Below are 19806 nucleotides of genomic sequence, written 5' to 3' on the forward strand. Positions count from 1 at the left end.
CATCAATTTTCTCAAAAAAAAAAAAAAAAAAAAGAAGAAGAAGAAGGAGAAGAAAACATAGATATTTGACTTGGAATTCTACTTGGATTGATTCAACTTGGAATTCTACTTGGATTGATTCAAGTATGTCATATGGTGATCCCTTGGTGGCTAGCTGGTTTGGTCCACTCAGTTTAAGAAGTCCAAAGTTTGTCTAAAATACATAAGTATTCAAAGTTTTCTTTTTATTTTTTATAATTTATAGCCAATTAAGAAAATAAAATCTGTCAATGATTGCTCATTCATAAATAAATTGATAGTCGTTTATTACAACAAAAAACAATCGTGCAAACCAAAAAATATTACGGTACACAAAACATTGAAACGCTGTCCGAAATCCCTCATTATCCATCAAAAAACAATAATAAAATGGATCAAAACTCATTAATTTAATTATTTATAATTCATTAAATCATCATCTCCCAAAAGGATTAAGTCCATCCTAATCCAAAAAAATCACCAAAAAGGTCATCAAAATCGGCCACAAATTCATCCCTTAAAAGTTTCTAATTGTCATTTGCCAACCTAACAAGAACGAGAATTAGGCACTAAAACTTTGTTACCTACCCACTAAAAAAATCTCCAGCAAAAAAGCATATTTTGACAGCAACCCCCCCCCTCATTTACTGGCTTCCACTTTTTCTCCAATTTCTTTTTCAAAAAAAAAAAAAAACAAACAAAAACCCCCTATTATCTCTACTTCTTTTTTTGTCGGTATAACTCACGAGCACCACTCCCTATAACACCGTGTGGAAGAACCACTTTTCGTTTAATTAATCAAAGCCCTCCTTTGACATTTCCCCAATAGTCAACCCCAAAACCAGAAACCACTCTAGTAAAGCATAGAGATGCCAAGCCCCTCTGTCTTTAACTCTTTATATAAATTCCTCCCCTCTCCTCATTACACCCCTATCACTCACCTCTCTCTCTCTCTCTCTCTCGATCTTTAACAAGTGAAAAAGTCAGCGCCTTCTTTTGTCTCTCTTTCTTTCTTTGTGTACAGTGATAGGCAAAAGAAGGAGCACAGAGAGCAGAGACAGTACAGATTCACAAGCCTTGTCTCTTCTTTATCAAATGGAAGACGATTGGGATCTCACCGCCGTGGTCAGAGGCTGCTCCACCGTCCCAACCACCACCACCACCACCACCACCAACAAGCCAACCAACGCTTTCATCACAGACCACTTCCACACAAGCCCTCTCCTGTCTTCATTTGGTCAACAGGGTTTTGTCTCCAACAACAACACTCAAACCTTCTCTGTTCTTCCTCTCCCTCCAGATCCCATTAAACCCACAAGTGCAATTGAGGAACTGCATGATCTTTACAAGCCATTCTTCCCCAAATCTCACCAAACCCCTTCTCTTCTTTCTCCACCCCCACAAATCACACCACAGCCCACTTTCTCTTCCCCTCAACCTCTCCACAGACACCAACAACATCAGCCTAAGCTTTCTGCTACTAATCCCCAGCGCTCCAAAAAGAGGTACATGATTGCAACTTTGCTCTTAGATCACTACTTTTGTTTGCATGAAGTAGATCACTACTTTTGTTTGCTTGCTTGATGAAGTTGGTTTATTTATGGTTTCTGAATCTTTTCCATTTCTTTTGCAGAAAGAACCAGCTTAAGAAGGTGTGCCAAGTACCAGCGGAGTCTTTGTCTTCTGATGTGTGGGCATGGCGTAAATACGGACAGAAACCCATCAAGGGCTCACCATATCCGAGGTGGGTTTTCATTTTCATTTACTAATTTTAAATCTTTCATGAAAAAAAAAAAGTTAAAAAAATTTCGGAGAATTTTGTAGTGGGTTTTTGGCTTTAATGGTTTTATGGCTTTTGAATCCTACAGAGGTTACTACAGATGCAGCAGCTCAAAGGGTTGTATGGCCCGGAAGCAAGTGGAGCGGAACAGATCCGACCCGGGAATGTTCATAGTCACCTACACGGCGGAGCACAACCACCCTGCACCGACTCACCGCAACTCGCTTGCTGGGTCCACGCGTCACAAGCCTGTCTCTTCTCCCCAGTCGGGTTCCGTCACGGGCGGTGACAATACCAAACCCAAGGGCTGCTCTCCGTCGCCGGCCACGTCGGCGGAGGAGGAGCTTGGTCGGAGCACAACAAGGATGGAAGCGAAAGAAGAAAAACAGAGTCCACTGGCGGATGAAGACGAAACAGAGTACTTTGGGGTGTGTGATACGATTGTGAGCGATGATTTCTTTGTGGGTTTGGAAGGTCTCGCCGGAGATTACTTTTCCGATCACTTTACGGTCAGCTTCGGCGGCCCATGGAGTTCTGGTAATGCTGCCACCGCCGCCAGTAGTATCTGATGCTCATAGAAAAGTCAGCTATTTGGACAAATTTTTTTTTTTTTTTTTTTTTTGGGTGTCTTTTTTGGGTTAGAGAGAGAAAGGGGTGTAACTATGGGTGGAATCTTTTGATTTAACAGTGGTTAATTATGAGGGTTATTAGTAGGGTAAAAAGGGGCTTCTAATTTTAGATGAAACATCTTTTCTTTAATTATTGGTTTATTTTTGGTTTGAGACTTTTGGAGTAAAGTTAATGGTAATGATTAACTACTACAAAGAATAGTGGAACTTTGTTCATCGCTCTTGCTGTTCATTTGTTCTCATGTGTATCTATTTTGTGATTAGCAAATTTTGTAATTGGTTGGTTAATATGATCCCAGTCCTTTTCTTTGACAAATATAATTAGATTTGAGCTATATTTAAACGAACTATCAACATCATCTTACTGTCCGTAGCTAGTTGGTGTCATTAGGGGGAAAGGACTTAGAGTTCCTTTGTGATTAATACACATAAATCAACTTAGAGTTAAGGGTGAATAGTTTTAACTCCAAGGTATGATTGTTATTACTCAAGTTACATTAAACTGCAATAGTAAAGTTTTGGATTCAACCAACATGTTGCAGCTTCTCATTTGAAACGGCTTCTTTAATCAATTGCCTATCCAATGAATGCATGGTAAAATAGTTGATGAGATAAATGTGCCGATTCTGTATTGTAATCAGTGTCGCAACCCTGCTTTTCAATGATCACTTACCCATGTTGCACAAAATGATATGATGATATGCAGAAGGGAATCTTGCTCCTTTACGGTGTTGCTAGGTAAAATCGGTGATGAAAAAGTTATCATGTTAGTTAGGAATATGATGACATGAGGGTTTCTAGAACTCAAACTTCTATCAACTTATAACAAAAGCACTGTTGAGCAAAAACGCCTCACATAAAAGCACTCTCAAAACAGTCACTGATTATGACACAAGATTTAAGAATATATAGATTTCACAAAACTACAAGATTTTAAAAAAGCTACCAGCAATGGAACATCGAAAAGTAGATTCAAACAAGGAAATAAACAAACTCATTCTCTGCATTTTGCTGTTCTGTTTCGTTGTAAAAAAAAAAAAAACAGATTTCCTACCGCAGTTTAGCATACGTGACGAGTACCTAATCTCCAAACCGGAAGGATGGAAGCAATCAACTAAGGACATGAAAATTGTTAGCATAGACTCGGATAAAGCACACTCATGTGAAGTCAGGGTTCTCCAATCACATACTCCAAACAAGCTAACATAATGGAAACCAAACATAACCGCAAGGCTTGAAGATTAGAATCATATATGCCTTTTTCTAACCATGAACAACTTAAATAATGTTAGCATTGCCTTCTGTCAGCACTGCGGAGTTGCCTTCTGTTGGCACTGCGGCTTTGCCTTCTGTCGGCGCTGTGGCGTTGCCTTCTGTTGGCGCAGCGGCGTTGCCTTCTGTCGCTTTGAAACCAGCGGCTTTGCCCTCTGTCACTTTGAAACCAGCGGCTTTCCCTTCTGAAACCAGCGGCTTTGCCTCTGTCGCTTTGAAACCAGTGGCTTTTCCCTCTGTTGCTTTGAAACCAGCCGTTTTGCCCTGTGTCTTTGAAACCGGATATCCTTGAACAAACTTTCTCAACCTCCGTATTTCACCAACACAAGAAAGCCATTCGGTAAGAATTTCCATCGTTATATAATCAGGATTACAGGCCTGTTCAACCATTCGATCCATAAATTGAAATGCCTTCTCTAATAAATTGTTCTGTCTAAGGCCTTTGAACAAGGCATTGAACGTTTGGGTATTAGGCCTCACCCCCTTATTCTTCATATCATCCATCAAATAAAGAGCTTGTTCCACATCATTCTTCTTACAGAGAGAATTTATTAAATCATTGTATATTACAGTATTCGGAGGTATCTTTGACTTAGAACCCATGTCTCTGAAGATTCTCATGGCTTTGTCAATATCGCCATCCAAGCAATGTGCATGAATCAATGTACCAAAAGTGACCACAGTGGGAACAATACCCTCATCCCTCATCCTGTCAAGTACTTTATGTGCACTTTGGAAGTCCCCAGCTTTGCTTAAGTAGGCAAGCAAGGTGTTGTATGTCACACTATCAGGCTTCACTCCAGACGCTTCCATTTCCTCAATCATCTCATGAATCTTATCAGGCTTATTTTTACTGGAGAACCCATTAATCATTACATTGTAGGAAACATTATCCATGGAGAACCCAGCCTCCTTCAACTTTGAGACAACAAAGCTGGCATCCTCCATCCTTCCGGCTAGGCTTAAACCAGAGATCAAGCAGTGATAAACTTTTGCATCTGTGGGACATTCAGCACTCAACATCTGATCAAACAACTCCATTGCCTTGCTAATATTGTTCACATTACAAAAGGAAGTGATTAAGATAGTGTAAGTAATGGCATTGCCTTTCAGACCATCCCTCTGCATCTCCTTGAAGAACTCAAGTGCAGTGTTGAGTCTCCCATGCCTGCACAAACCATCAAGCAAAGTATTGAGGGTGACCACATTTAGCGGTATCCCTTCCTCCTTCATTTTGTCAAAAAGCTCACGACCCCTCTCAATGTCCCCAACTTTGTTGAAACCATCAATCAAACAATTGTACGTAACAGTATTTGGAGCACAGCCATCTTGCGATTTCATCTTTCCCATCAAACGCAATCCCTCTTCTGGCCTTCCTGCTTTACAAAGTCCATCAATCAAAGTGTTATAGATAATCACATCCGGTTTAGCCGAAACCCCCTTTACTCCTCCACTCATCTTCTCAAACACCTCCAAGGCAGCATCTATTCTCCCAGACTTACATAAACGATTTATAAGAATACCAAAAGTTATAAGATTGGGCTTAATGCCTATCTCTTCCATCTTCACCATAAGCTCACTCATCCTCTTAAAATCATTACCTCTTCCCAAAGCTGTCAAAAGCGCATTGCAAGAAGCAGCTTCTACAGCACCACCCATCTTCATGACACCATCTAAAACCTCCCAAGCAAGACTAACCTTCCCATTCCTACACAAAACAGTCACCAATTTCGTAAGTATCGGGCTATTAGGAAACACACCATGCTTACCAAATTTCGACACCAAGTCCACAATTTCCTCCTCACTGACTCTCCTCCCTTTCTGCTCTTTCCTCAACAATGAGCCAATCACAATATCCCCGGTAAAGTCGTCAACCCGGAACTTTGCTTCTGGTTCAAGCATTTCGTCGAGCACCTTCAGTGCATCATCAACTCGCCCCATGTTCAGCAACGACCTAATCACCACATTGCGAATATGAGTGTTCTTCAACCCCGAATCGAGTTCATTAAACACCATGACAGCCTCGTCCTCCATGCCAGCAGTTCCCAGGGACCGAACAAGCAGAGCTGCGGCGTTTACATCAAGCGCCACATTCCGCTTCTTCGCCATCTCGTAAAGCTCAATGAGCTTCTTTTCCGATGTGGGTTGTTGCGATGTGAGCTCCAGAACGGCCTGGAATGCGGAGGAGAGCAAACCATTGGAGCCTGGAGGGGTGGTTGGTCCAACATTTTCGGAGATGTAATCAAAGAATTTGATGGCTTTGGACGGAGCGCCGAGGCGGCGAGTGATGTGGAAGACGGAGTGAGATGAAGGAGAGGTTGAGTTGGAGAAGAGGAGGGTGTGGAGTTGGTCGAAGTTCCAGTCTTTCTCATTGGGTTGGAGGAGTTGGAGCACTTGGGTTATGAAGGTGACGTCGTCTTGGGGTGGTTGGTTCGGATTGGGGCTGAGATTGGTGCAGAGGTGGTGGCGGAGGATTAAGACTGGGATTTTGGATTTTGGGGTTTGAGGTTTAAGAAGGTGGAGGAGGGGTTTTGAGTGTGATAGATTGTAGTTCATTTTGATTTGGGAGGGTTTGGTCGTTTTGTTTCTTTGCTCTATTTAGTCGCTCTCTAATTTCCATTAAAGGATAGTTGAGGCATCTTCCAAATGTGTTTCTCTTATTTCAGAAACTCGAATGTTTTTTTTGTTTTTTTTGAAAGGGGTTTGGAACCCGACCAAGCTGGCAGGCTCATCCTCATGCCTGACTTATTATATTAGAATTATTAGAATGCGTCGAGGGGGACGTAACACCTTGACCTCGAGCATCAATACAAAAGTCTTCGTAGAGTACATCCTGAATGTTTCTAGTTTGATACGTTTGTGTTGAACTGCCTCGTTTGTGGTACACAATTGCATGAAAAAGCTCATTTGTTCATGCGTGTTAACAAAACACTTGCAATCTCTTACCTGATAGATGTAATTTGTGAGTGATTGTAAGTTTATCTCGAGATTTTGTAGTCCAAAAAGAAACTTGGCAAAACCAGCCGTAAATGAGTTGTGAAAGTTTTCCTAGCCGAAGAAATGATATTGAAATGATTTTTGTCATATTTGAAGTGGAATGAGCTAGGATATGGTGAAACTAACCGGTTCTTGTCCTTGATTTGGAGTAGATTGAGCTTTGGATTCGCTGAACATGTTCAATTGTTTAGACAGCATATACATCTCCTCTTGGCAATGCAGCCTTTCTTGTCCAAAGAAGTGGGGAATCTGAAAAAGGAAATCCTGCACTCCGTACTCAGAGAGTAATCACATAGAGCTTGAAGAACAAATATTACAGAAGGGCGACTTGTATGGGCAAATCAGGAATGATTCTATGAGTGACTTCATATCTTAATAGCTGAAGAGCCTGAAGTTGCTTTCGAATTCTAAAAACAACTTTAAACAAGAACAACCTTTCTTTTACAACTCAAAAAGGAACCGAACTTCATTCATTGGATACCTAAACTGTTACAGAGAAATGTCAAAGGGAAAGGAATCTGGCATTCTGCTCCTTCAAACTATTCTAAGATAACCCTGATTATTGTGAAGACAAGGCAAGAGTCATTGGCATTTGACATTTTTGCATTGCGATCCTTTACTTCAAAATCCAACTTTTGACCAAATGGTTTTTTAATTTTTACCTACATAAGCCTTGCCTAAAAGATAAATAAGGCTGGATCATTGCCAGTTACTTTGATTTGTTTGAATTTATCTTCTCAGCTGCTTCAGCTGCCGCAGATGCAGCCTTGTCCAAACCCATTTTTTGTAACTCGCTTAAAAAGCCATCAACATCAGCAGGGTTAATCTTGTATGGGCTGTGGGCAGCGCCTGGGAATGTCCTACTAGTCACTTCTTCCTTGTAGTCTACAAGAGCTTTGTTGATGACATCTCCAACCTGTGCAAACTGCTTACAGAATTTAGGGGTAACCTGCGAAAGAGAAGATATTTCTTTGTTTAAACAAAATTCATGAGAGGAAATAGATTAATAAGGAGATTTGACTGTTGAATTAACCTTGGCATGATGTGGGTGCTGCATCATTCCAAGAAGATCATGGTAAACTAGCACCTGCATGATAAAAGGACATAAATTATGTAACTATGTATTGCCTATAAAAAAAAAAAAAAGAGAGAACTACGTCAATGAAGAACTGGCATGCCAAACAAAAAAGGAAAAAAAAAAAAAAAAGCAAAAATTCTAGACCAAACCCACAGGTTATCAAGGAGAAAAAATAAGTTGGAGCTTGATGCCTACAACCATTTGAATAAATTGTGACGAGTTTTTGGTTCGAGGCTTGTTACAAGCTTGAGGCTGAGGTCAGATTAGTAGCTTTGAGCCTACCTACCTGTCTACCTGAATCTCTACTATTTGCAGCCAGTTGCATCAGAATCAATATATGCCGACTAATGCATCAGAATCGATATGTGCCGACTAATGCATCAGAATCGATATGTGCCGACTAATGCATCAGAATCAATATGCGCTGACAGTGCAGTCTTAAAGAAGAATACAGTTCCTAAAGCCTATAAATGCCAAAAAGTTCTTTACCAAGCAAAAGCTGAAGTTGCAGTACGACATAGACATCAAACAAATTACTAACATATCTTATGAGACAAACTTTATCAAAAGGGATTACACACAAGAATATACAAAGCACATGCATCAACCATGATCAACATGGCTACATAAAGAACTGACCTGTCCACTGCAAAAAGGCCCTGCTCCAATGCCAATTGTAGGAATCTGAAGAGCAGACGTTGCTGCAGCCGCCACAAGTGGCGGTACACATTCCAAAACAACAGAAAAGCACCCAGCTTCTTGCAAAGCCAATGCTGTCTCCACAACCTGCACCGAAAATCCAATACAATCACAACAATGCAAAACACAAATAGACAAACAACTAACCAATATTCAAATTCCACAGACCTTTACAGCACTAGCAACATTCCTTCCTTGAGGCCTAAACCCCCCGAGAACACTAATCGCCTGTGGGGTAAGTCCCACATGCCCCATCACAGCAATTCCAGCCTCAACAATAGATTTTGCCGCAGTAATCCTCGAAGGTGCCCCTCCTTCCAATTTTATTGCATCCATTCCTCCTTCCTTCAAAATCCTCACCGCTGTATCGATAGCCTGCTCATAATCGAAACTGCAACATCACCAACCCATTGCTCACTTATACAAACCCAAACCCAAACCCAATCCACAACCACATTCTCATTACACCAATCCATAAAAGGGTTGCTATAAAAGTTCATAGCTTTGAAATAAAAGGAAACTCTCAAGCCCAAATTATAAACCTTTCACTACCAATAACAAGAATCAAAAACAGATTCTTTAAGAATCAAACAAAGAAAACAAAGAAAACCCAAATCCAATTATACCTGAATGGAGCTGGACTCGTAGAACCCAAAAGGCAAGTCCCCAACCAAAAGCGGGCGCTTGGCCCCACGCGCCACAGCGCGGCAGTGGACGAGCATCTCGTCAAGCGTTATAGGGAGGGTGGTGTCATAACCGTGCACGACCATCGCAGCCGAGTCGCCGACCAAGGCAATGTCAATTCCGGCGGAGTCGAGGTGGACCGCGGAGGGGTAGTCGTAGGCGGTGACCATGGTGATGGGGTCGCCCTTGTTGTGCTTCTGCTTGATTTGGGTGACGGTGACGCGGCGGTCCGGGCTCTGGGACTTTGGGCCGCCGTAGACGGTGTTCTCGGGGATGTTGCTCATGGAGCGGATGATTCCGGCACGGGAAAAGAGCGCGGCGCGTGAAACGGCGGCCATGAATGCCATGAGAGAGAGAGAGAGAGAGAGAGATTCAAGTTTGTTTGTGGGTTTGTTTATAATGATAATAAAGAAGGAGGCGGCGGGTGAGTTATGGCTGCGCCACCTAAAAGGAAGGAAACGCAAGTGGAATGAATGAGAGTGAGAGTGATGACTGATGACTGATCACTGATCAGAGAAGGTGGCTCTTGGTGTTATCTGCGCGCCACATACTGCCGCTGCGGTCTTTTGAGTTTTGACTCTCGTTTTTAAAATGGCAAATGCTAGCCTCCGTGTGTATGTTGGGACCAAGCCCACACCGAGCCCAATTACTACACAAAGCCCACTATTATCATCACCCCCAGACAACCAGCTGCATCAACTAGTACGGCAGTACATCGTCCCAGTTCATCCGGCCTGAGCTGCAACTGCAGCATTGCTCTTTGTCTTTTGCCAGAATGTAGCTGCATCCTTATCCCTTACATGTAGTGGCGGTCCTGTGCCACGTGTTTCCATTCTGTTGTAAGGGACACACCCATATATGTATGCTACAGCCTCACTTTGAGGCATCGATGAAATGAAATCAGTTTAATTCCCTTGTTTTCCCTTTTTATAATTATTGAGCTCACCATCTGGTATCAAAGCCACCGATGCGTGGCACACAAACCCAACAACCCTCTCCGGCCACAACCGGCGGAGCAATCCCACCACTACCCCAACCACCACCCTCTTCCACCATCTCCACAGACCACATAGCCACTTTCCAAGCTTCCGTGGACTTGCAACAATCCCAAAATGAAACTATCCAATCCCAACAGGAAGACCTTCACACCACCATCGAGCGAATTGCCCGAAGCCAAACTTTGATGCAACACCAATTTGCTGCTCTCCAAAACACTCTGCTCACCTCTTTGGCTCAGGGCCAATCCACAACCACGACTACAGCTGCCAGCACTACAGCTCCTGCACACCCCACCACATCCTTGGGCTACTTGACACCACCCTCACCCCCTCCACCGAACATCTCAGAACCTGCGTTCCCATCAACACCCTACACGGCTCACCTCTCTTTCGGGTCCTTCCCTCCCCTTCCACACTCTTCCCACCTCACTCCGTCCCAACCAACCTCAACCCCCTTCACACCCCATCCCCATATGAGCTCCGCACCCAACCCCCCCCAACTATACTCCACTATCACCTCTCCACTCCACCATACACTTGCTTCACAACCCCCTCCCAATTTCCACCATACACCACCAAACAACACCCGTTTCCACCAAACATTACCCAACGACCACAACTACTACCGGCCTCCGAAATTTGACTTACCTCGCTTCAATGGTGAAGACATAGTCCGTTGGCTCGCGATGGCTGAAAGATACATCCAGGCCAATGAAGTCCCTCTCCACAAGCGGGTCCAAACAGCAGCCATGCACCTCGGCCCCGACGCCTCTGTATGGATGAATGCATATGAACTCCGCCACCCCAACATCACTTGGGACGAGTTTATCTCTGCTCTGCTCACCCGTTTTGGCGCCGGCAGCAATTCGGATTTCAAGGGCATGTTGGCACACCTCCAACAATCCACCACAGTGGATGACTTCATCTTAGCCTTCACTAAACTCTCTTGCAGGGCTCCCGATTGGCCTGAAAGTGAGCTCATCCCGATTTTCATCGCCGGGCTAAAGCCGGAACTGAAGCATGATGTCAAGGCCATGAAACCCACCACCCTTGTTGAAGCTCAGAGCCTTGCTCAATGCTATGAGACCCGCAACAATGAGCTCAGGTACTCCCACCCATATCGTTCTCGGCCACACCACTTTACACCAACACCTAAACCCCATGCCAATTACCCCACCACCAGACCACTTGCTCTTCCGCCCAACCGCCAATTCCAACAACCGGCCCTCCTCGCCCCACCACAACGGCACACACCATTCCGCCATCTCTTCGTCCCTGAGCAACGGAGACGTGCCAAAGGCTTGTGTTTCAACTGTGATGAACAGTACTCCAAAACTCATGTGTGCAAGAAACCGTTTTTAGCCATCCTTGATTTCCATCAGCACCTTGAGGAGAACCCAGAGGACGAGCCTCCTACCTCTGACAATGAAGACACCTCCCCAGAGGAACAACCCATCTACCCACTTCACAAAATCACCCACACCAAGCTCAGCGAGATGATGCGTCTCAAAGGCACCATCGAAGATCTACCAATTGATATTTTCATTGACTGCGGGGCCACCATGAATTTCCTTAATCCCGCAGTCATCACCCAACTCGGCCTACCCATCGCCCAACCGGAGGCTCTTCAGTTCACGACAGCCTCGGGTCACACACTCCAACCATCCGGCATAGCCCACAATATCACGGTGTGTGTCCAAGATTATAGCTTCACAGACTCTTTCCTTCTCCTTCCAGTCGCCGGCTACGATCTCGTACTCGGTGCTCAATGGCTCGACACCTTGGGGTTCATCGGATGGCATTTCCTTGACAAAATCATGATCTTTGTGGTGAATGGCAAACGCCATGTTTTGCGGGTATAAACTCCAAACCCAGCAGCGCCGTTGAAGAAACTGACATCTTAGACCTCATCCCCTCGGAGCAGTTCGACGCTCCCACTCCTCTCTCTTCTTTGCTTCCTGATACACCACACCCAACCCATAAACCCCAAATTACCCTCCTTCTCCAACAATTTGGGCCTTTATTTGAACCCCCCTACGCTCTTCCACCCTCACGAGCCATTGACCACAAAATCCCCCTACAGCCCAATACCGGCCCCATTAACGTGAGACCATACCGTTATGCCCATTCCCAGAAAACCGAGCTTGAGGCCCAAGTGGCTGACATGTTGAAGCAAGGCTTCATTCGGGCCAGTTCCAGCCCCTTCTCCTCCCCGGTTTTACTCGTGCGTAAAAAAGAAGGTACTTGGCGATTTTGCGTCGATTATAGGGAATTGAATTCGGTAACCATCAAAGACCGTTTTCCAATTCCCGTAGTCGATGAACTTTTTGATGAGCTCCATGGATCATCCATATACTCCAAGTTGGACCTCCGCTCTGGCTACCATCAAATTCGCATGCACGAAGCCGACATACACAAAACGGCTTTCCGCACCCATGAAGGTCACTATGAATTTGTGGTAATGCCTTTCGGTCTCTCTAACGCACCATCTACATTCCAAGCACTTATGAATCATATTTTTCGTGATTTACTTCACAAATATGTTCTAGTGTTTTTTGACGATATCTTGGTGTATAGTAAGGACTTAGACTCTCATTTCTTACATCTCCGAGAAGTTCTACACATTTTACATGCCCACAGACTACATGTCAAGCTCTCAAAGTGCACCTTTGCACAATCAAGCATCATCTATTTGGGCCACATCATCTCAGCCCAAGGTGTATCCATGGACCCTGCCAAAGTCCAATGCATTGTGCAATGGCCCAAACCAAAGACCATCAAAGCCTTGCGCGGGTTTCTTGGCCTAGAGGGCTACTACAGATGCTTTGTGAAACATTATGGTCTACTTGCGAAGCCCCTCAATGACATGCTCAAACAAGGCAATTTCATTTGGACACCCATGGCCGAAACAACTTTCACAGACCTCAAGAACACAATCACCACTGCTCCTGTTCTTGCATTACCCAATTTCACGGACGAATTCTACATTGAGACAGATGCTAGTGGCCAAGGCATAGGAGCAGTACTCACACAAAACCGACACCCAATTGAATTCCTCAGCAAAACCCTGTCCCCACAGAACCAGTCCTTGTCGACGTATGAAAAAGAGATGCTTGCGGTGCTGCAAGCGGTCGAGAAGTGGAGACCATACCTCTTGGGTCATCACTTTACCATTCTCACTGATCACCAACCTCTACAGCACATGCTCAATCAACGGGTCAACACACCTGCACAACACAAATGGGTCTCAAAACTCTTGGGCTACGACTACACAGTACGATACCGGGTTGGCCACTCAAATACTGTACCTGATACCCTCTCTCGCCACCACGAATTCTGCAGCATACAAGGCTTTTCTTCCCCAGTTTTCGACAGCATCACCGCCATCCAATGTGCTTGTCGCTCGGACGTCGAAGCCAACAATATCATCGCCGCATTAGAGGCAGGTCAAGAGGTTAAGAAAGGCTTCAGTCTTCAGGATGGCAAACTGCTGTACAAAAACCGCATCTTCGTTCCACAACACTCCGAGTGGCGCTGCAAGCTTCTACATGAATTTCATTCCACCCTCACTACCGGCCATTCGGGTTTCCTCCGAACATTCAAACGCATCTCTCGTAGCTTTGCGTGGCCAGGAATGCGACGTGATGTCAAAACCTATGTAGCCTCTTGTGACCAGTGCCAACGCAACAACTACGAAGCCATCAACCCCCCGGGTTTGCTCCAACCGCTTCCGGTACCGGAGAACATATGGGTCGATATTGCCATGGATTTCATTGATGGTCTTCCACCATCCGAGGGCAAGACCTCCATTTTGGTCGTCGGGCAAGACCTCCATTTTGGTCGTCGTCGACCGACTCTCGAAATATGGTCACTTTATTGCGGTTACCCACCCCTACTCAGCGGCTCAAATTGCAGATGTGTTCACTAAGGAGGTTTTCCGACCTCACGGAATGCCGAAGTCGATTGTCAGTGACCGTGATCGAATCTTCATCTCCCACTTTTGGGAACACTTCTTCAAACTCCAAGGCACGAAGCTCTGCCGTAGCTCCGCATATCACCCCCAAACTGATGGGAAGTTCGAGGTACTCAACCGCACACTGGAACACTACCTTCGCTGTGAGTTTGGATTGGACTTGTTCGAATCACGCTATCATTCACTGTATAACTTAAGTTCTCCATATCTTACTTAGTCATATGAGTGTCAAATGTTTATTAACCTTGGAATTATCTATGTGATTAAGTGTTTAACGTGAAAGCCATGAGTTTGATATCTCTGAGACAACAGTTCGGAGCAGTAAAGTCATTTACTTGCTTTTTGTCAAGTCTTTGTTCAGTCTTGTTAGTTTTGATTTTGCTAAGGGACTAGCAAAAGCTAAGTGTGAGGCAATTTAATAGGAGCATAAAATGCGACGAATTTATAGTTTAATCCTTTACACTTTTGCTTAGTTATTTTGTTAAAAAGATCAAACTAACTTTGTTATTTTCTTAGGAGGTTTGTGGATCAACCATGGAAAAATAGGAGCTCAATTGTGGCAAGTTAAGGCTCAGATATATTATAGTGATGCAAAAGATGAAGAAAAACCATTTATGTGGTCAGAAACAATAAGGGAAGCTTGTGGAAAAATTTGTGCAAAACAGTTGCTGAGAAGCAGAAAATGAAAACTGGAATCTGCCTTATTTTCTTCTGTATTTGGACCCCATTTTGAAGATATTTTGAGGGCACCATGGCAGCAATTCTTGACTACATTTGAAAACCAGATATTTCACTATAATAAAGCCAAATCAAGTGGTCATAATAGTCAAGGATGAAGTCAGAAACGTTGCACAAAGCAGGCCTCCTGATCAGCTTTCCACCTTCAGTCTTATCTATGAAGCATATTGGAGCTGTCTTTTGGAGACTTTCTTGGAAAGTCTTTTGGAAGGTTATTGTTTGGACGTCAATAAATGATGCCATAGGGCATTATAGGCCTAAGAAACTTTCAGAAAGATAGCTACAAGGTCTGTGTACAAGCCCATAAATTTGACCAGAAGATAAGGAAAATCTGGAAATTTCTGACAGACCTTATCTTGAAGGCTTTTCAAGGCTGCTTTTGGGCAGCAAGTTAAGGGGATTTTTAGAAGAATTTTGCACACTCTTAAAGGTCAACATCAAGGCTGTTATCTTGCTGAAAATCACATTCAAAACTGAAATGAAACCTAGTTAAAAGAAGGGCTAAAAAGGCAATCCTAAGTGAGGCAGATAAGTGAGTCACCTTCCTTATCTCTTGACAGATTGTTTAGAGGCTTCATGGGGATCCTTTGCTGAGTTGTATACGTTTTATATGAGCTGTTAGCATGCTTTATATCAGCTGTAAAGGATCTACAAGTCAAAGAATTCAGCCTAAGAAGAGAAATTCAAATGGAACAAGTAAACAAACTTGATCTAATTGCAAGAGTACCCTTGAACTTGCAACTCCTATATAAAAGGGCCTCCTTCTACATTTTAAAGGGTGACCAACCACATACAGACCATATCACATAAAAAGAACCAGAGACACACCAAAGAAGAAGAAGAAGAAGAAGAAGAAGCAAGACTGCAAAATCACACCAGAAACGATCGATCACTGCTTCTCAAAGATCGATCGTTGATCGTATTTTTCTCAATTTTTGATTTTTGTTGTCTTCCTTTTTCATGAACTCCTTTGTGTTTTTGATTCCGATTATGTGTAACTAAATTTCCAGTAGCTAGGGAGCTGTTGAAGCCCCTACACATGATCCATAACATGCTTTGATTTTCGGTTTGTTTTCAATTAATAAAGTTGAGGTTTTGTTTACCAAAAAATATATATATATTTAGCTCAACAGCTCACTTAGGGTTAATTGAATTAGACTTAATCCTAGCATGCTTTATTAACCAAGTTACAATCCTATATCAAATTTTCATACAAGTATCACAATGTCGATTAACCACAGAATTCAATTAAGTCCTATTTCATATGTGAAAACCTTCAGCCATGAATTCAGAGACATGTTCATCCTCGACGTTAGGAGCATCCTAAGACTCAAAGAAAAATATGACTCGAAACATAATTTTTTTTTTTTAAATTTATTTATTTTTTTTTTTATTTGACTACAAAAACTAACTACTAAAAACACAATAAAGCAATAATCCTTCCCCCCCATACTTAATTCATGCATTGTCCTCAATGTATAAACAAATATAAAGCATGCAAAGCATAAATCAAGCATAGAAAAGAAAGTTAACGCAACGAAACCTTAAAACAACTTAAAATTCATGAAAATAAAAGAGAAGGAAGAGTTCAAGAAAGCAAACCTGCTTTTGATGGCTCCTCCACAGCTACGGTTTAAATGGGTTGCCTCCCATGCAGCGCTTAATGTTTAAAGTCTTTCAGCCTAGACTTGTACCAAGAATTTTACTTAATGGGAGGGGGTTCATGGAGGGGTACATCCTCCATTTCTTGCTCCACAAAGGACTCATAGTAAAGTTTGAGTCGATGACCATTGACTTTGAATTTCATTCCGGTCTTTTCACTTTGAATTTCCACTGCACCATGATGGAATACATTAGTAACAAAAAATGGACCAATCCAACGTGAACAAAGCTTACCAGGAAATAATTTAAGGCGGGAATGGAAAAGAAGGACTTTTTGTCCAACAACAAAAGTCTTCCTCATTATCATCTTGTCATGAAATGCCTTGGTCTTCTCCTTGTATATCTTAGCACTCTCATAAGCTTCATTGCGGATTTCCTCAAGCTCATTCAATTGAAGTTTTCTATGCAAGCCGGCAACGTCCAAGTCCATGTTAAATTTCTTTACTGCCCACCATGCTCGATGTTCCAACTCCACAGGTAAGTGGCATGGCTTGCCATAGACAATTCGGAAGGGTGACATGCCAATGGGAGTTTTGAAGGCAGTCCTATAAGCCCATAAGGCGTCATCTAATCTCAAGCTCCAATCCTTCCTATTTGGTGCCACAGTCTTCTCCAAGATTTGCTTGATTTCACGATTGGACACTTCCGCTTGCCCACTTGTTTGAGGATGATATGGTGTAGACACTTTGTGGGTAATATTGTACTTCCGAAGAAGAGCTTCAAAGGTCCTGTTGCAAAAATGCGATCCTCCATCCCTGATTATGGCTCGTGGGGTCCCAAACCTAGAAAAGATGTTAGCTTTAAGGAAATCTGAAACCACTTTAGCATCGTTAGTCCGAGTGGCTTTTGCCTCCACCCATTTAGACACATAATCAACTGCAAGTAGAAATGTAAAGAAAACCATATGAAGAAGGGAATGGACCCATGAAATCAATGCCCCAAATATCGAATATTTCAACACTTATAATTGGAGTTTGAGGCATTTGATCCCTTGGACCCAAGTTACCTGTACGTTGACATTTATCACATGTCTTGCAAAAGAGATAAGCATACTTGAATAGTGTAGGCCAATAGAATCCACATTCAAGGACTTTCAAAGCAGTTCTTTTCGCTCCAAAGTGTCCTCCACAAGCATAAGTATGACAAAAGGTTAGTATAGAATGAAATTCAGATTCATGGACACACCTTCTTACCAATTGATCGGCACAAAACTTCCATAAATATGGCTCATCCCAAACGTATTGCCTTGCGGTTTTGATCAACTTATCCTTTTGAGCTCGAGTGAATTTGTCTGGAATTAGCTTGGTGGCCTTGTAATTTACGATGTCTACGAACCATGGCTCCAAAGAAGAAGAAGAAAAATTCGGGTGCCCAGCGAGATCGTTCGTTTTTCCTTCTGATCCCAATTCTTGTACTTCAAACAATTGCTCATCCGGGAAGGTTTCCTTCAAAGGTAGTGCATCTTCTTCCTCCTTTGAACTATGCACAAGTCTACTCAAATGATCAGCCACCACATTCTCACATCCTTTCTTGTCTTTGATCTCCAAATCGAACTCTTGAAGGAGGAGAATCCATCTAATTAATCGAGGCTTTGCTTCCTTCTTTGTAAGTAGGTACCTAAGGGCTGCATGATCAGAGAAAACAATAACTTTAGTGCCCAAAAGATATGAACGAAATTTTTCTAAAGCAAAAACAACAGCTAATAATTCTTTTTCTGTGGTGGAGTAGTTGAGTTAGGCATCGTTGAGTGTCCTTGACGCATAGTAAATAACATGAGGGATCTTTTCAACCCTTTGCCCCAAAACTGCTCTTACGGCATAATCAGATGCATCACACATGAGCTCAAAAGGAAGATTCCAATCTGGTGGCATGATAATAGGGGCCTCGGTCAACATCTTCTTTAGTTTTTCAAATGCCTCCATGCACTCCTTATCGAAGACAAAAGGTACATCTTTTTGAAGTAGTCGACATAAAGGTCTTGTGATCTTTGAATGATCCTTGATGAAGCGTCGATAGAAACCTGCATGGCCAAGAAAAGACCGCACCTCCTTCACAGATGTGGGAGGTGGTAAAGAACGTACAAGATCTATCTTTGCTTTGTCTACTTCTATCCCTTTAGCAGATATAATATGACCCAAAACTATACCTTGTTGTACCATAAAATGACATTTTCCCCAGTTTAAAACAAGGTTAGTTTTTTGACATCTTTTAAGAACTAAAGATAGATTAAATATACAAGAATCAAAATAGTCACCGTAGAGAGAAAAATCGTCCATGAAGACCTCGATGATCTTTTCAACCATATCAGAAAATATGCTCATCATGCACCTTTGGAATGTTGCAGGGGCATTGCATAGGCCAAAATGCATCCTCCGGTAAGCGAATGTCCTAAAAGGACATGTGAAAGTTGTCTTTTCCTGATCTTTCGGATGAATGGCAATTTGATTGTAACCGGAGTATCCGTCCAAGAAACAATAATATGCATGACCTGCAAGTCTTTCCAACATTTGATCAATAAAAGGTAAAGGAAAATGGTCCTTACGTGTAGTAGTGTTGAGTTTGTGGTAATCAATGCAAACTCTCCAACCGGTTTGAACTCGGGTAGGAATCAACTCATTGTCTTCGTTCTTCACAACTGTGATGCCAGAACGTTTAGGTACAACTTGGACTGGACTCACCCATTGGCTATCAGAGATGGGATAAATGATGCCCACATCAAGGAGTTTAAGGACCTCCTTCTTTACTACCTCCATCATAGGTGGGTTGAGACGTCTTTGAGCCTCTCTTGATGGTTTGGTGCCTTCTTCTAAGAGAATTCGGTGCATACACGTGGAAGGGCTTATTCCTTTTATATCCACTATACTCCATGCAATTGCTGACTTGTGTTCCCTTAGAACTCTCACCAATTTCTCTTTCTCTTACCGGTGATCACACTCCTAGTCCTAGTCTTCTCAGAAGCCGACTTTCAGTGCCACCAAACCCTCTGTCAACATACTTCGGTCCAAGTCTCCTCGGGAGCCGATTGTAGTACCACGACCACAACGGTTATGGAACCAGCCAAGAAAGGGTAACGCCCTTGCAAACCAGCCAAGCTAAAGTCACGCTTTAGCAAGTTCTCTCTACTTCCCAGTGGTTCTCGCTCTGCTCGATCTACAACATCGAGTATCGATTGTGATTTTCAAGAAGATTAGCAAAAGTCCTCACCACGATGCATAAAGAATCCCACGACGAGGTTGGTGCTCTCCTCGTCTACAATTGCTTGAAAGAAGTCAGGTCAA

General features: G+C 43.0%; 3 protein-coding genes across 3 annotated transcripts; 1 reads left to right on the forward strand and 2 right to left on the reverse strand.

Annotated features, from left to right (window-relative positions):
* Positions 1-942: 942 nt before the first annotated feature.
* On the forward strand, positions 943-2643 carry LOC133718009 (WRKY transcription factor 22). Its single transcript, XM_062144794.1, has 3 exons — positions 943-1523; positions 1652-1762; positions 1887-2643. Exons 1-3 carry the CDS (start codon positions 1114-1116, stop codon positions 2365-2367), a joined length of 1002 nt encoding a protein of 333 aa, XP_062000778.1. The 5' UTR covers positions 943-1113; the 3' UTR covers positions 2368-2643.
* Positions 2644-3705: 1062 nt separating this feature from the next.
* On the reverse strand, positions 3706-6333 carry LOC133716735 (pentatricopeptide repeat-containing protein At3g61520, mitochondrial-like). The gene has a single exon (XM_062143404.1). It carries the CDS (start codon positions 6253-6255, stop codon positions 3706-3708), a length of 2550 nt encoding a protein of 849 aa, XP_061999388.1. The 5' UTR covers positions 6256-6333.
* A 735-nt stretch (positions 6334-7068) lies between these two features.
* Positions 7069-10546, reverse strand: LOC133718234 (3-methyl-2-oxobutanoate hydroxymethyltransferase 2, mitochondrial-like). Its single transcript, XM_062145054.1, has 5 exons — positions 9100-10546; positions 8642-8848; positions 8414-8560; positions 7730-7783; positions 7069-7645 (listed from the first exon to the last, which is right to left on the reverse strand). Exons 1-5 carry the CDS (start codon positions 9502-9504, stop codon positions 7406-7408), a joined length of 1053 nt encoding a protein of 350 aa, XP_062001038.1. The 5' UTR covers positions 9505-10546; the 3' UTR covers positions 7069-7405.
* Positions 10547-19806: the final 9260 nt, after the last annotated feature.

This window comes from Rosa rugosa, chromosome 6 (assembly GCF_958449725.1).
Source record: "Rosa rugosa chromosome 6, drRosRugo1.1, whole genome shotgun sequence".
In the NCBI taxonomy this organism is placed as follows: Eukaryota; Viridiplantae; Streptophyta; class Magnoliopsida; order Rosales; family Rosaceae; genus Rosa; species Rosa rugosa.

What these genes read in the sequence shown, in the direction of transcription:
- LOC133718009 (XM_062144794.1), top strand. Translation starts at nt 1,114, where the DNA reads ATGGAAGACGATTGGGATCTCACCGCCGTGGTCAGAGGCTGCTCCACC. An exon ending in CCCCAGCGCTCCAAAAAGAG is followed by an intron (nt 1,524 to 1,651) that starts GTACATGATTGC and finishes TTTCTTTTGCAG; the next exon opens with AAAGAACCAGCTTAAGAAGG. An exon ending in AAGGGCTCACCATATCCGAG is followed by an intron (nt 1,763 to 1,886) that starts GTGGGTTTTCAT and finishes TGAATCCTACAG; the next exon opens with AGGTTACTACAGATGCAGCA.
- LOC133716735 (XM_062143404.1), bottom strand. Translation starts at nt 6,255, where the DNA reads ATGAACTACAATCTATCACACTCAAAACCCCTCCTCCACCTTCTTAAA.
- LOC133718234 (XM_062145054.1), bottom strand. Translation starts at nt 9,504, where the DNA reads ATGGCATTCATGGCCGCCGTTTCACGCGCCGCGCTCTTTTCCCGTGCC. An exon ending in ATGTTGCTAGTGCTGTAAAG is followed by an intron (nt 8,561 to 8,641) that starts GTCTGTGGAATT and finishes TTTTCGGTGCAG; the next exon opens with GTTGTGGAGACAGCATTGGC. An exon ending in AGCACCCACATCATGCCAAG is followed by an intron (nt 7,646 to 7,729) that starts GTTAATTCAACA and finishes TCTCTTTCGCAG; the next exon opens with GTTACCCCTAAATTCTGTAA.